Source organism: Ailuropoda melanoleuca, chromosome 14, assembly GCF_002007445.2.
Source record: "Ailuropoda melanoleuca isolate Jingjing chromosome 14, ASM200744v2, whole genome shotgun sequence".
Classification (NCBI taxonomy): Eukaryota; Metazoa; Chordata; class Mammalia; order Carnivora; family Ursidae; genus Ailuropoda; species Ailuropoda melanoleuca.
Window position 1 is genome coordinate 41,892,386 of NC_048231.1, and position 16,610 is coordinate 41,908,995.

The window sequence follows — 16,610 nt, forward strand, 5'->3', positions numbered from 1 at the left end:
GTTCTCACGTTGCAAGTTCTTATTCCTGGGTCCTTTTCCATGGCCTGTCCCAAGAGTGGGGGCCTTGTTAGGGCCTGTGTGCTGCCTATTCTCCCAAGAAGCAGAGAGGGGCACTGGAGGCTCTTCCTGTGGTGCCCGAGAGTGTGGGGAAGCTAGGGCCTTGGTGTGGTTCCTTCACTGGGCTGGAGAGGACCCTTGGGCCTCCCCTTGATTGTGGCCCAGACTTCTTTTGCCCCAGTGTCCACATCTTGGAGCTTCGTCCCAGCTTGCCTCACCACTGTGCCCCTGCCTGGCTGGGCACTGTGCAGGGCTCAGCTTAGTGCCAGAGAGACCTGTGCCCAGGCTCTGTCCTTGAGGCCCATTGTCTTATGGGAGAGATGGGCATGCACTTGACAGGTCACCCAGGTGGATGCGGTGTGCCCTAGAAATTATAGGTGTGTACTTTTTAGTCACAGAGGGCCCCCAAGTACAATGATGTTGTCTTTTATTGATCGTAACTCTTTAAAAAAAAAAATTACTGGGGCACCTGGGTACCTCAGTCAGTTAAACGTCCAATTTAATTTCAGCTTAGGTCATGATCTCAGGGTTATGCGACACTCAGCGGGGAGTCTGCTTGGAATTTTCTCCCTCTCTCTCTGGCCCCCCCCACTCACGTGCACGCTTGCTCTTCCTCTCTCTCTCAAATAAATCAATCTTTTAAAAAAATTATTAAATTATAGGGGCGTCTGGGTGGCTTAGTCAGTAAGCGTCTGCCTTTGACTCGGGTCATGATCCCAGAGTCCCAGGATCGAGCTCCGTGTCAGTCTCCCTGCTCAATGGGGGGTGTCTGCTTCTGCTTCTCTCTCTGCCCTCCCCCCACTCATTTCTCCATCTCTCAATTAAATAAATAAGTAAAATCTTTTAAAAAATTATTAAATTATACAAATAATACATGAATGTATTCTAGTTATGGAAAATTCTGGCAATGTATAAACAGATAGGCTAAAATGTGACAAATTCCTTCTCCTCCCCAGAATTAGCCACTGTTCATACTTTATTTTCTCAAATAATTATCTGTGCATTTACACACACTTACATTTACATGTACAATTATAGAGTTTTTTTTATTTTATAAAAACAAACTACTGAAGCTGCTATTCTGGAGTTTACTTCTCCCATGACAAGGGGTCCATCCACTCCATTCTATGTAGTGGCTATCAGCAGTCTGTGGCTATGTATTATTCCATAGCATGGGTGCATCGTTTTCTGTAGCCATTTTGATGGAACATTTCAGGTGTTTCTAACTTTTTTGCTCAACAGCGTTGTAGCAGATATCTTTATACACATGGGAGCTTGCAGTAAACCCAGATGTTTTCTCTGTCTGCATCTTGTTGGGGATTAAATCTGTCAGGCCTCGGGCATCACATGGAAGGGTATGCTGACTTGGCATGGAGGGGACCTGGGGTAGGTGCTTCTCAGGAAGGGCTTGTCATCTCCCCTGCAGTCTCCTGGGGCCTGGGGCCTGAGACAGTTGGACAGTGGCCAGTTGGGGGCCAGAGCCCAAGTGGGTGCCATGGGGGCAGCTCCTTCAGCACCTTGGACCACCAGCCAGAGGGGCAAGTCATCTGAGGTGTGTGGGAGCAGTGGGCCCTAGGAGGGCAGAGGAAGCCCTTGAAGGTGGCATGGGGTCCAGCAGTCAAGAAGGGCACTGTTTCAGACCAGCACACGTCCCGTTTCGGTGGGATGTAGAGATTCTGACCTGCACCCCAACCATCTTCCCACAGAGAGAAGGCCTGCCTGGTGGACGAGGACTCCCACTCTTCAGCTGGGACACTGCCGGGCCCCGGAGCCTCCCTCCCCTCCTCCTCTGGCCCAGGTCTGACATCCCCACCTTACACAGCTACTCCGATTGACCACGATTACGTCAAATGTAAAAAACCCCACCAGCAGGCGACGCCGGACGGTACAGTCCCTGTTCTCCCTACTGCCAGCCCAGGGCGGCACGCCAATCACGGGGGAGGGTGCTTCGGGTGATGAATCGCTTTGTTTTGGTGAGGGGGGTTGCTGGGTCTGGGGTGACACGGGCAATGTTGCGGCTGTTCATTAACCTCATGGCCTCACGGTGATTCTGTGCTTCCAAAACATGCTCAGGGTCGCCACCTGCCAGTTAGCCCATCTGGGGGCTGGGAAGGGGCAGGGCAGGCTAAGGTGTCTTGTGTCTATGAGCCTATATCTTCCCACCTGAAGAATGGGAGTGTTAGGGGCACTCGGAAGACTCTGTGGACTCGCTTTCGGGGTCTGTAGGCTGCCTGGAGTGGCCTCTGTGCAGTCAGCCCAGTGGTGCTGGCATCGTGCCTGCATTATTACGGCACATCCTTCTGACAGCCGTGGGAAGGCTGAGTCTGTCACCCCTGGGAGTCCAGATAGGGCAGTGGGGGGAGTCAGCTGGGACCGTGTACGAGGCCATCCTTACATGGGATAGGGCAGGTGGCGACCTTTAAACCACATTTCTTACTAACATTAGGAGGCTCGCATGCTGACCTCATAGCTTGATTTCTTCATGTTCTCCTCACCTTTACAGCAATAAGCTGTGATAAAGGCTTTGCTGGAATGAGCCAAATCCATGGACTGAGAGGGCATTAAAGTGGAGTTCTGGGGAGGCAGTGACAATGCCGACAGACACGCAGGCCTCGCTCAGAAGTTGATGATCGCATCAGGCTGTGGGGAAACAGGCCTTGCTCTGCCTTCCCCAGGGTGTGGGACATCCCTCACCCATCGTGTGTGTTCCCAGAGCACGCGGTGTTGTGAGTGAAAGGGGTGTAAAGGGCTGGTTTAGAGAAGCACTGAAGGAAGCCGGCATGAGGGAGCCCTCTGGGCAGGGATTTGGTGGTCTGAGAGGAGAGGAGACTTGCCCCTCCTGGATTCTGTTTGGCCTGCAGGGAATGTGTGGAGAGACAGGTTGTAGAGCTGAGTGTGTGCTGCTGCATGACTGACTGCGTTACCTCCTTGCACCCCAGAGGACCGATTCAGTCCTGCACACATCCTGAAGCAAGCCCTTCCCCTTCTTACTTAGCCCAAGTTCAACAGGAAAACTTCCCTGTTCCCAGCCTTTTTATCAATCTGCTCTGCAAATTAGTTTCTGCCAGGTACGTCCTGTGAGGATTTAACATCATGCCAGCTTTTGTGAGAGAGGAACGCCTTTCGTGGCTGTCCACAGGCCTGTGGCTGGCACCCCTTCCAGCCCTGCAGGTTCGAGCCAAGCTTGGGTAGCCCCTAGAGCTGGAAGTGGCTCCCCTAGTGTGGGCACACCCCCGGGAGCAGAGAGGAAGGGAGGCAGGAAGGGACCGTGATGTCGCCAGGCAGTGCTGCCCAGCTGCCCCATGCACATGGAGCTGTAGGGAAGCAGAGTGTTGGGGGCAGGCACTGGTGTGACATGTCCTGAGTGCCAGCATACTGGTTACTTGCCCTGGAAGTTTGCAGAGGGAGCCATACATATGGGCTCAAATATAATTTCAATGGTTGTACATTTTTCAGTGATTGTAAAAAAAATTTTTTTTTCAAAGTGATTTCTGTCAATGATGTGGAACCATGGTCTACCTTTACCCAGTCCCAGCCCGGTGTGCCAGGAAGCTCTGGACTGGCCATGCTGTGCTCCACACAGGCCTGGCTGCATAGTGCTTTCAGAACTCCTGCCCTCCTCACCTCAGAAAGAAAGCAGTGTCTGCAACAGGAAAATGTTCGGGCCCTAAAATAGCCATGATCTTAGAATGTTAAAGTGGCCCTTTTAGCTATTATACCAGCTCGTAGGGAAAGGCCCTGGCTGTGGCAGAAGCAGCAGATTGCTTGTGTCAGGGGATATGCTGGTAGCCTCAAGGCCTGCACTGCCCACCTCTGTTCCTGCCTCCTGTGACCCAGCCGGGGCTGGCTAACTACCCTGGGAGAACGTGTAGCCTCACACTTTTCATACAATGCCTCAGCCTGAGACCAGCCTCCCTTGTGGGAGGATGGGGCATTAGTGCTCACTCTAAGCCATGGCCAAGCCCTTCTCCAGGAAGGCTGATGGGAGCTTCTAGCCCTGGTACCGACCAAGAGAAGCAGTTCAGTGACCCACTCAAGGCCAGACAGGGAGGCCAGGGCAGAGCAGGCTTGGAGTGAGGGAGATCTGCATTTCAATCCCAGCCCCACTGCTACCTTGCTTGGCCACCTTGGGTGAGGGACTTCACTCTGAGCCTGTTTCCTTACCTGGAGAATGGGAATAATGTTTTTCTCATGGGTATTAAAGGAAGGTGCACACACATTGCAGCCACATCCTAGACGCAGTCATCCCCCGGTCATCAGAGTTGGCACAAGAGCCATGCAGCACCACACATGGTTTGCACCCTGTCTCTCAGGCCAGTGGTGTGGCCTCAGAAGAGGGGCAAGTGGTGTCCTTGGAAGCAATAGCCTCTGAGTAGGCCTGGGCCTCTGGCTTTCTGGGCCCAAGTCTCTTGCACCCTGCAGCCTGTCAGAGGCTAACTTGTTACCAGCTAGACAGGGAGCCAGGTATTAGGACTTCCCTTGGGTACAGTTAGGACACCCTGCCTTCGAGCTGCCCTTCTACTTTTGTATACCTATGCTTCAAAATCAGAAGTCAGCTGGGGTCAGTTCTTATTTGGGGTACATTTTTAAAAGAGAGAAAAATAGCTTCATGTTTTATGGAGATACTCGACATTTGATAATGGCTTCTCAGTAGGACCCAGATTTGCTCTCTGGACTGGCCCCACCTGTACCCTTGTGCCATCCTGCACTAGTGTTGGAAGCTTCCTACAGCCTGTCCACAGCTCTGGCTAAAAAACCCTTGGTACTGGCCCTTGTTTTGCTCTGAGACTCCACCACGGTCAGGTTTGAAAGCTAGCCCTTTGCAGGTCGGCTGAGAGGGTACCCACAGCTGACCTGAAGAGGGGCCCTTTGGCCAAGCTGAGAGAGAGACCAAGAAAGAGGACGAACTAAGTCATGGCTGCCACTACTGGCAACCCTGCCTGAGCACTCCTTCCTGTCTGCCTGATTTCTCCCTTCCATCTTGGGACTTGTCCAAAGTCCTGAAATCCTTAGTGTTAACACTTCCTGACCAGGAAAAGGAAATCACATAGGGAGTACGTTGTGACCCTCAAGGGGCTCCCAGTGATTGCTGTTTACACATGTTCAAATATAGCATGATGAGATTTCTGAACAAATTCTGTACCCCTGCCTGGCATGGAGTATGTGAGCGTGTGTGTGAGTAACTGGGCCCCACCACATAGCAGTGTGTGCTTGCTCTGGGCTAGGCTCCGGGAGAGGTGCCTGGAGTCCCATTCTCACAGCTGCCCTGCAGGTTTGGACATGTGTCCGGTTTTCTGGGAGGAAGCCAAGCTGAGGGCAATTGGGTGCTCATCCAGGGCTGCCCGCCTAGCTGGTGTGGAGCCAAGGGAGAGCTGGGGTCTAAGTCTCCTTCCATCCCAGGACAGAGAAGACTAACACTGGGAAGGTCCCAGTTGACCTTATGGAGACTGGACCTGCGTGCATTTCCCTGCTTAGCTTATTGGAGGTTTGTCAGTAGCAGGGCCTAGGAAGCAGGGTTGTCACAGGACGCCTTGGTCCATACTTCGCCCAGCTCAGCCAGCCTTCGGGATATGTACATAGTGGCTCTGTTGGACTGCCAAGACCCTTGCTGTCTGCCTGCCATGCTCAATGTCACCTGAGAATCTCGGAGCCACAGTCGGCCTCAGAAAGCAGAGGCCTTGCCCTGTGGTCAGTCTGAGGCTGAGCCTTCTGTGGGGTTCTTCAGCCAGCCCATGGCCATGCCCATCCAAGGCCCATCAGCATCGCGCTGGGTGCATGGAATGATCCTGGTTCCTGCTGCAGGTGCTTGGGGAAGGCAAGTGTGAAGCTGTGAATCAGCTAAGGGTCAGGGTGCAACTCAAACCACCCCCAAGAGACCTGGCCTGGCCTTGGTGGGTGAGAGGCCTTCCTGAGAAGGCAAAGCTTAGCAAAGGTCTGGGGGTGTGCCAGTGTTTACTGTGAAGGGTGGGAACAGAGAACAAGCTGGGAGAAGAGTGGGAGCCATGGAGGCTGGTATTCAGGGTTGCAGGACGCCCATCTGGCCCTCCTTACAGCACGAACAGAGCCTGCCCTAAGCCCCAGGCTGTAGGGTGTGGGCCATATGGGAGCCCAGGGTGCCCTATGCAAGCTCCCATGTGACCATCTGTCCTCACCTGCCATGTTGTCACCGTTTGTGTTGTGTCCCATCTGTGCTCATCCTTGCCTGCTCACCTACACTGCCTCCACCAATATTGCCCGTGCTGCCCCTAACCCTGACCACACTCTGTTCTCCAGGCTTTGTCTTTCTGCTTGCACTGTCACGGCTCGCTTCAGGGGACAGCGCAGACCGCATGCTTCGTCCTCAGTCCGGCTCCCTGCTCCCCCTGTGACCAGGAGCTCCTCCACATCTGCTGGTCCTGTGATTTGGAGAGTGTGTGTTTGATGTGCTTGGCTTCTGCCCACAGCCCATGTTCTCAGTTCTGGCCAGATGCAGTGGTGGCCTCCTCCCACCGCTCGTCCACGTGGCAGGTGGCTTAGTCCAGTATTTCCATTGCTTTGCTCTTTCTGGCTTTAAAAAGATACCAAGCTATCCTCACAAGGACAAGTGTGTAAAAATGTACATCGTGCACAGTAGCCAAGATGTTCTGAGGTGGGCCCTGTGTGTGCAGTCTGTGGTGTCCGGGCTCGGGCCAGGGGGCGCTGTGTGTGGCATCCGTCCTTGCCAGCCTGCCTTCCCAGGGTGAGGGAGAAGTCAGCTCATGGGGGGCAAGCTACATTCCTTGAACAGACATTTTCAACGTGGGAGAGGCTTGTTGTGGAGCTTAGGTGGCCCTGCATGTGCCCCTGCAAAGTGGGGACTGATGTTCGGGCAGGGAGGGAGGCTGTTAGAGGGCAGAGCCAGTCACCTTTGTTCTTTTCTCCATTCTTATTTTCCAAGAAGCCTCTCTGGGCTGAAGCTGGTCATGCATATGTTGAGTGCCTGCTGTGTGCTGGGCATGGAAGAGGGCCCCATGACGAAAGCCAGGAGGAGAGCACCCTGATCCGTGCTGCCTGGTTGGATCTGTGTGTGCCTAGGTGGTGTCCTGGGGCAGTGGTTGGTGCCAAGAGGGAGTGCCATGAACTGGCTGTGGGGCCTAGTGGGTTGGGAGGACTTCTGGAAGAGGTAGCCCTTCAGAGGCTGGAGGGCGATTTCAGGTGAGAGGCAGTGGGAGCAAAGACATAGAGGTTGGAGACCCCTACTGCGTTTGGATAGTGAGGTGATTGGGGTGGGAGGAAGAGAGACCTTACAGAGAGAGAGCTTGAGAAACCAGCTGGGTCCGAGATAGGGGCACAAGGACTCTTTGCTCAAGGCACAGTGTGACAGAGTGATGCATGGTGAGGGTCCTACAGTGAGCAGTGCACACGAGGCCAAGTCTTCTCCCAGCTCTGAGCATCAGGGGCCCAGAGGGGTGGCGCTGCTGTCTGAGCACTGGCCACAGTGATACTCTTATGCCCACCTGCTGCCTTTGTGAGTCTGCCTCTTTTTTCAGGGGTCCTTGTGTATCTGGTAGCTCTCTTCTCTTGGGCATCTGTCCAGGCTCCTCGGTCTGCCAGAGGGCGCCCCTCCCACACAGCTAGCCTGGCTTCCGCTGGATGTGTTCTTTTGTGATGGTCAGCGGGGACCCACTGGGGCAGAGTTAGTCCAGCTGAGAGATTTGTCAAAATATTGATTCCACCCAAGCTTACTGTTCTTAGAAACCTCTTGCTTTCTACTTGGCAGAGCATTTGTGATCTTTTCAGAGTTCATTAGTCAGAGTTTCTGCGGATGTTGATGGTACAACCATGCCTTTTCCCCCAGACTTTCATTGAACTGAGCTGATGGAATAAATGGTTGTGAGCTGTTTCTAGTCTTAACTGCTGGAGCAGGTGGAGAGAATGTACCAGGAAATTTGCGTCTTGTAAGCAAAGAGTTCTTTTAGGTTGGCCTGGAAATCCTGAGAATGTTCGAGGGATTTGAACTGAGTCAAACCTGAGCCAAAAAATCGTCAGAATAGTCTGCTCTCACACTCAGTGGAATGGACAGCCTTTCTGTCACCAAACCTGATCCCTTTTCCTCTGCGTCCCCAGCTGCCATTCCTTTGCAGTTGGCCCTGCAGGTCCCACCTCAGAAGCGGAGGTGTCATCAGCAGTTGGCTGGCAGATGAACATCCCTCTAAGGATTCCAGGGAGGGGCTGGGGTGGCCCAGAGGCAGAGATGTGAAATGTTCCAGTGATTAACAGTAAGAGAATGAAATATTTATAATTTTGCCACAAATATTAATTAGCGCGAACAGGTTTTGTGTGGGCAGACTTTTAAAAGGACATTCTGAAGAAGAGCAGAGCCAGCCTGTCCAGCCTGTCCACTAGTATGTCTTCTTTCCTCTTGCTCTCTAGGCAGCTCCTTAAGGAAATCAGGATCCTGGGCTGTGGGCAGTCCGTGGGGTCCCATTTTAGGTACATGCTTCCCTGGAAGGCCCTCTCTGCCCAGTCCTTGGGCATATGTCCAGGCTAGGAAGCCTGGCTCTTCGGCTGAGTTGGGCTCTCCTATGCAAAAAAGCTTTCCATCTGTCTTCCTGCTCTGCCTCAGGACCAGGAAGCCAGGAAAACCCCCAGCCCAGGCCAATCTGTAGAACGTCCAGGTAGTGGCAGAGGCAGGAAGGCAACCAGTTCTGCCTTCCTCTGCTCTCCTCTTCTGGCTCTGCTCCAGCAGGCAGGTTAGAGAAGGGAGGGCCTTTGCCTCCCGAGCCCTGGCAGACCCGCCTGGTTATTCTCTGAGCATCAGTACAGGCCAGCGCCCTGGGGGTGTCCTGGGGTACCTGTAGGATGTGGAGGAAGCACCCCAGGCCATTAGTGCAGAGTTACAGAAAGCCGTATGTCAGGTCATTTGGACCCTTGGCGCACAGCATCCCAGATAAAGAATGTGATATCCATAGACCACTTTGAGGAAAAGGTGGGACTATAGCCAGGCCTGGAAGGAAGCTGCAGGCTCTTTAAGCCAGAACTTCCCCCCCAGACACATATGAGCTCCCCATGCCCCTTTATCAGGGCACAGTGCTAGCATCCATGCTGTTCACGGTGCTGCTTGAGCCTGTGCTGAATTCAGCTGGTCAGGAGGCAGGTGGGACATGCTTAGGGTGGTTTGGGTCTTGCCCAGAGTCATCGTCTGCCCAGTGATAGTCATTCTTTAAGAGCTTTTCATTCCTCTCATTCACTCTAGTGATGTAAAAGAAATGAACTTAGTTTTCTTTTAATCTGACTCGCTTCTTGGTGTAGGTTGCTTCCTAGTATTCAAAACCAGCATGATTTTATTTTATTTTATTTTATTTTATTTTATTTTATTTTATTTTATTTTTTTTAAAGATTTTATTTATTAGACAGAGATAGAGACAGCCAGCGAGAGAGGGAACACAAGCAGGGGGAGTGGGAGAGGAAGAAGCAGGCTCTCAGCGGAGGAGCCTGATGTGGGGCTCGATCCCATAACACCGGGATCACGCCCTGAGCCGAAGGCAGACGCTTAACCGCTATGCCACCCAGGCGCCCCCAGCATGATTTTAAACAGCTTTGTGCCAACCCTCTCCAAAAGGATTGGAGAAAAACTTGGCCCTGGGCAGTCATTTGCAGTGATGTGCTTGTCCTCTGTTTCCCAGACACGTACCTCTCTCAGGGGTGGGCAGGAACCTTGGCAAGCACCCCCCACCCCCTTGCTTTACAGGCCTGGTAAGGAGAGGTCCCAGCTCCAGCCAGGGAGGGCACCTCAGTGTGCAGAGCTCCCCCCTCTCCAGCTCTCTCCCAGCAGCCTGCCTGCAGGGGGCACCACGCTACTGTGGTTGGGGGGGTGGGTGGTGAGGCTTCCAGATCCATGTCACTTCCTTCGAGCATCAGCCTTCCTCAGGGCCCCTTAGGTGCTCTTGATCACCCCTGGGACGGGGGCTTGTCTAGAATCACCATGGTTCCCCCCAAGGCTGATGTTGGGTTTTGCTCTCCACCCTTTCAGAGGGTGGGCTGTTCTGGGTTCTCGTGTGTATGTCTGAGAGGCTCAAAACGGGAGGCCGGGTCGCAGTCCCTCAGCTTGCATGTGTCCTGCTCCTTGGCTGTGGCTGTTGTTGCTGTGGATGTTGTTTTTAAAGAGTCTCAGCAGAGGCCCCACCTGCTGATTTTTCTCCCAAGGGAGCAGACCCCCCCGAAGCCCAGTGCTGCCTGGTCTTGCCCACGCCATTCTTAGTGCAGTCTGCTGCCTTCCCTGCTCGCTCTGGTGCATTAGAGGTTCCCTCAGTAGGCAGCATCACGAGGGTATTAGCATGTTGGGAGTAAATATCCGTTTGCCTAAGCCAATCCATGGTTTTTGTAATAATCACAACTGGGATTCCAGCAAATTAGTGATTCTTTAGGCCCAAAGCCCAACAGCTTGTGAGTGCGTGAGCTCATCAGGCAGCGTGCCAGTTCTCGTGAGATCCTCCTGGCTAGGCTCGCTTCCCAGACGCTTGCCACACGATGTGCTGCTCAGCCGTGCAGTGACTGACTACAGCTGGATGCTGGCGAAAAGCGCCTGCCCTGGCCTGACTTTCAGAAGGACTTCTTCACTGCAGGAGTGTGGCCTGCCATCTTGTCTGAGCCATTGGTATTCTCTTTGTCAGGGCCAGAGTAAATGTTGCACGGTGAGATGGGTCACTGGGCTGTCACGCCTGCATGGCAGGCACTAGGCCAGGCCCCTGTGGGGATCCCATTTGTGTGTTGGGGACAGAGCAGGGAGAGCAGCGATAAATATGTTGGGCGGCCTGGAGCAGCCCAAGTGGCAGACCTGGGATGGGAGTGTGGGTCTGAGACTCCTGAGTCCTGAGCTCCTGCAGCCGCCCTATGTGGCCTCTGGAGCCGAGGTTCTCCTTTCCACAGAGACTGGAAATGGGCTGCCCCTGCCATTTCTCTGGGAGAAGTGATCCCCTCACACTGGGGACTTGGGTTTGGGACTTCTCATGAGGGCTGCAGGCCTGCCAGGAATCCCCATTTGGTGCTCACAGAGCCTTGGGGTCTGGCCTTGCAAGTCAGGGAAGAGCCCCTCACTGAATGTGAGACAGAGGAGTCCAGCCAGGTCCCTGCTCCCCCATTAGTGAGACACAGAGCTTCTGTGTTGGCCACTGAAGGGTCTTATATACACTTCACGGCCCCCATATAGTTTCTGTTGTCCACCAGCCCAGCTGATACTGATACCCACCAGTTACAGGACAGTAGACATTCCAAAGGCAGCTAAGGAGGAAGGGCTATGGCAGGCTCTGTGAGGCTGTCTGAGAGGTCACTGTCTCCAAACCGTGGTCTGTGATCAGATATGGGTGAAGAGGGTGGAGCTGCAGAGCTGCCTTTGGAAGCACAGGCCTAATTCCATGTTTCTCTGTGCAGGCAGGACCACTTTGGACGGCCCTGTCATGTCGGTGTGTAAGAAGCGATTACCACCCCATCCACATGATCCTGCTTAGGCATAATATGCAGCCTGGCATAAGCAGAACCCTGTGCCCATTCAACAAAATCTCTAATGTCAAGTTGGAGACATTACTGGGCAAAAAAACCCGGCTCAGGTTCTCTGAAATAATATTGATAATCAAGGGGATATTTTGTCAACACTTAGGGTGTATCAAGTCCTGTTTCAGGCACTTTTCATGTATTAACGTATTTAATTCTCATAACAATTCTGAGGAATGGACATTTGTATATATCACAGTTTTACAGTGGAGAAACTAAAATGTAAAGAAATTATGGCAATTGCATAGGCTCTCCAACCTAGTAAGTGACTGTCAGGATTTGAACTGAGGCAGCCTGGATCTCCCAAAGTGCAGGCCTTTGATTTTGTTGAAACAACTTTACATTTTGTTGCAAGGGTTTTGCCCACCAGCGTGCTCACTTCTGCCTTCCTAGGGGGCTCCCAGTATTTGAGATAGTTGAGCAAAGGATTGGAAGGTCCTGGGGGCCGTGTCTGCCTCTGTCCCTGTGTCCCCAGATGCTGCTGTACCATTGGCCTCTCTGAGAGGATATGTAGTTGCAACTCGTAGGTGGGCAAGGGCTTAACCTGTTCAAGGTTACATAACTAGTGAGTATCATGAGAGGGACTTGAACTTGGCTCTCTTGATGCCTATTTCATTGAGCTTCCTCTTTCAGATACACAAAGTTGGAGACAAAGTTTTATTTTTTAAGGTTGTGTTTTGTCTTTTATTATTGGTTTATTATTTATATCTTTTTTAAAAACGTGACTGCCTTAGGCTTAACAAAATACATGTTTAAGTGACCATAGTCCACCTTCAAGTGATCTCATACTACTCATGTGCAGTGAAGGAAACCATTTCTTTTACCCTTGTGGTCATTCCTTTTACTTTTACATAAATTGCAAGCTCGCAATAGGCTGCTGCTAGTTTTGCTTTAGGCAGTAGACAGGAATACTTTAGAGGAACTACACATGAGGAAAAAGAATGTCTTTTCTATTATTACTTTAACCATTTCTGAGGAACTTCATTTCTTTATGTAGATCCAAATTTCTATCTGGTTTCAATTCATTCTACCTGAAGAACTTTCTTTAACATTTCTTTAACATTCAGATTTCATGGTAAGGAATCCTCTCAGCTTTTGTTGTCTGAAAAAGTCTTTATTTCTCCTGCATTTTTGAGAGATATTTTCACTGGATATAGAATTTGGGGTTGACTTTCTCTTTTTTTTTAAATTTAAGTCATCTGGACACCCCAAGTAGGGCTCAAACTCAACAAGCCTGAGATGAAGAATCAAATGCTCTTCCAGCTGAGCCAGCCAGGTGCCCCTGGGGGTGACTTTTTTTTTCTTTTCCTTTTAGCTCTTTAAAGATGGTGTCTGACTTGCATGGTTTCTGATGAGAAGTGTGCTGTAGTTCTTAACTTTGTTCCTCTATATATGATGTGTCTTTCTCTGCCGTGGAAATTTCCTCTCTACCTTTGGTTTTCAGCAGTTTGTATATGAGACCTCTAGGTGTGGTTGTTGTTGATGTTTTCGTTTTTGTTTTTTTTAAGTATGTGTGGAGGAGTCTTTGCCCTTCTTCATGTTCTCTGAGATTCTTAGTGATTTGATGTCTTCCATTAATTTTGAAAAATTCTCAGTCATTATCTCTTTAAATATTTCTTCAGGCATGTGTCCATCTTATTTCTCTCCGGGATTCTAATTAGATGTTAGGTCATTTGGGTTTTCTTGGGTGCTCTGTTCTGATTCCCCCCCCCACTCTCCTTCTCTCAGTTTGGATGATTTCTACTGACCTGTGTTCAAGTTTTGGTTATTTTTCCCTCAGCTGTGTCAGGAATGCTGAGAAGCTTGACAAAGGCATTCTTTGTCTCTGCTCTTGTGTCTTTTATTTCCAGCATCTTTGATTCTTGCTCATAGTTTCCTTCTCACTCCCCAAACTCCCCCTCTGTACATGCATGCGTCCACCTTTTCTACCAGAGCCCTTAACATACTAATCACATTTATAAATCATATTCATCTTAGTTTTTTTTTTTTTAAGTGTATTTATTTAGTAATCTCTACGCTCAATATGGGGCTTGAACTCAACCCCAAAATCAAGAGTCACATGCTCTTCCAACAGAGCCAGCCAGGTGACCCTGATCTTAGTTACTTTTAAATTTCCCATCAGGTAGTTCCAACATCTGGGTCATCTCTGAGCCTAGTTCTGTTGATTATTTTCTCTCTTGACAATGTTCTTGTGTGTGTGTGCGCCTCATTTCTATACTGAATATCAGATATTATGTGTAGGACAGAAGAAACTGAAATAAGTCCTATTTATACCTGGAATGGGCTTCTCTCTCCTGTTTCTAGGCTGTTAGGAGGGGGAGTTAGGCTAGTCAGAAGTTGAGCTGGGGTTGGGTTTTGTTGTTGCCATGGTTACCTTCAGTGTACCACTGGTTTCGAATTCCTGTGATCTTACCTTATGCTCACAGCAGAGCTGATTTGCCAGAATATTTTCTCAGTGTTCCATTCCCACCTTCAGCCTTAGGCCTTTTGTGTACACTTCAGGGAGGGTCTCTCTCCATGTTCTTGCCCCTTTTCCTGTGGTAGACTGCTTTGCTTGTTACTCATGCTTGCTAGCCTGGGGTAGGGGCAGGGCTGGTTCTCTTTTGTCTTTGTCCAGCCTCAGACTTAGGCAGACTGTGTCCCTGCATCACAGGAGTGGGCTTTTCTTCCCCTAGTGGTGGGAGACTTCAAATGTTTGGGCCCCAAATGGTTTCTTGCCCCTCCCTCGGGACGTGTTTCTTTTCCCTTCTCACAGCTGCAGTGGGTCTTCACCTGTACCCTGGAGGCAATAAGATTTGCTCTCTCTTCCCAGCTGGCTTAAGGCTTTTGTGCACCAGGGCCAAAAGGTCCCACCAGCGCTTCCCGCCTTTCCTATAGCAGCAAATACGCCTCCTCTCCAGGCCTGCACCACTGGAAGGTTTCCTTCAGTCTCTCTTCCTGCACTGCCCCTGATCTTTCTCATGAGCACATGTGGAGGTCCGAGGAGAGGAGCTAACACATGGGTAGCAACCTCCCTTGTGTCTGTGTCTCCCAGGGATCTCTGCTTTCACTCTAGACTGCACTTGGCATATAGTAACCAGATAAAAATGTCTGCAGGACTCTCTCACCTGCTTCAGTTGTTTATGCCTATTGTCTCTGTGTGGTAGAAACACTATAGAATGGTGTACTACCATGCATCTCTTTCCAACTCCACCTTCAGCAAGATCATGTTGGCTGGTAGCCTGAAACTGGCCATGGTGGGAGTATTTACACCACAGAAATCAGTAAATGCTATAACCGCGGGTTTCCCCCACTACCCTGAGAGCCAGTTGTTAACCATTTTCCTGGACACCACCATTTGGGGAAACCCCACAAGGTTGACCATGGAGATTGATGCCTTTGGTGAGTGGCTTAGTGTCCTCCGGCACGGGTAGGACTAAGCAGGGTCACAGTGGCTGTGCTCAGGCCATCTCCTCTGCGGGGCAGTCACCAGGACACTCAGCCTGAGGAGGCCCCTCTGTGTTGGAGCTGGTGTGGATTCATGCTGCTGCCCTCTCTCCCTCCTTTTCTCCTTAGAGCGCAGCCAGGACAGCACAGCCGTGGCGCTCTCAGACTCTAGCTCAACACAGGACTTCTTTAATGAGCCTGCCAGCTCGTTGGAGGGTTCCCGGAAGCTATACGTGGAGAAGAAGCTGCCCATTTCCAGTTCCCAAGCAGGACCGACTGCTAAAGACCTTCAGGGGGCCACAGAGGAAAGAGGTATGAAGACCTAGCTTTGTGCGTTAGAACTGCTTTGGTGACCCGTGGCAGTCTGGGCAGTCTGAAGAACATGGGCTCCCGAGTGGCCCACGTCCGGCCTGGCTCCTGTCCTCATACCTCCACCTGCTGCTCTGGGACCTCGGTTGGGCAAGTTATGCCCCTCTCTGGGCCTCTGTGCTCCCTGTAGGGTGGGAGCGATCCCAAGGCCCACTCCGGGGGTTGTGAGGATGAAACGAGGTGGCTCAGGAAGAAGCTCACACGGTGCCTGGAGTCCAGTGTGCACTCAGTGACACTTGACATTGTTGTTGTGACCCCCACGGCCCAGTGTGGGAAAGCCACGTCTATGACGTGAGTGCTCGTATTTTTTTTTTCTTGCTACATAGTCATTAAAAAAGTCTTTGGATCCTAAATGTCACCAATGTGTTTTCTTTTTAGTCTGAATCACATCAGGCCTTTAGGAAAAAGTGCCCCCTTTTTCAGGCAGGGGGCCCTGATCCAACCCTGGGGCATGCCCAGCTTTCGTGGGGCCCCCAGACCCCCTTTGTGGAAACCAGTGGGCAGAGCCCCATGCCTGCTTGCGGGAGAGCACGGGCAGGCTGCATGTGTGCGGTGTCACTCTGGGGCTGCGGCTGGGTGGCCGGCCACGGGTTTTGAGAGCTCTCCCACCCTGGCCAGGGCTTGCCGAACAACAACAACAATAACAACCCAGACCCCTGCTCAGCGGCCCTGTGCCAGGCACTGTGTAAACTCCTTTTGTCCTCCCAAATACCCTAGGAGACAGCCCTGCGGCTCTTCCCACGTTACAGGTGAGGAGCCTGACATTCGAAGAGGGTCGGAAATTTGCCCAGGGTTATTCGGCACCCTTAACCTCTGCCCCATTCTCCCTCTCTGGGTAGGCTGGGAGGGGCAGCTAGGGTTGGTGATGACGTCCCTAGGATGTGTCTGCACAGGCCCTGGCTGGGAGAGTTGAGGCTTGGGTTCCCGTGTAGATGTGGCCAGAGTCCTTCATGCTGGCAATGGGCTGTCCTAGCCCTCTGCTCCTCACCTGCCTCCCGTGGCTGGCCTTAGCGACTCGTGAGGCTGCGTGCCTGCAGGTTGGCAAAGGTGCCCCCATTAGGGTCAGGTAAGAGGAAGGTGAGGCCAGGGCCTCAGTTTCCCACTAAGCACTTTTTATGCTGTCCCAAACCAATGTTGACATTCTACAACTGACATAAAGACACTGCAGGGAGTTTGGAAGGGGAAGGAAAAAGTTACCAATAGTCCCCACGCTCTAATACAGCAACTCTTGTTCACGTCCAGTCTTACCA

The 16,610-nt window shown here is 51.6% G+C and overlaps 1 protein-coding gene across 2 annotated transcripts in view; it reads left to right on the top strand.

Annotated features, from left to right (window-relative positions):
* CABIN1 (calcineurin binding protein 1) overlaps positions 1 to 16,610 on the top strand; it is a 125,024-nt gene that overhangs the window by 43,988 nt on the left and 64,426 nt on the right. Inside the window, exons 19-20 of one of the 2 annotated variants that reach the window (XM_034642006.1) lie at positions 1,764 to 1,942; positions 15,121 to 15,303. In XM_034642006.1, coding sequence (XP_034497897.1) covers positions 1,764 to 1,942; positions 15,121 to 15,303 — 362 coding nt within the window. The remainder of the gene's footprint in view (positions 1 to 1,763; positions 1,943 to 15,120; positions 15,304 to 16,610) is intronic. The other variant, XM_034642007.1, reaches the window with a different exon arrangement.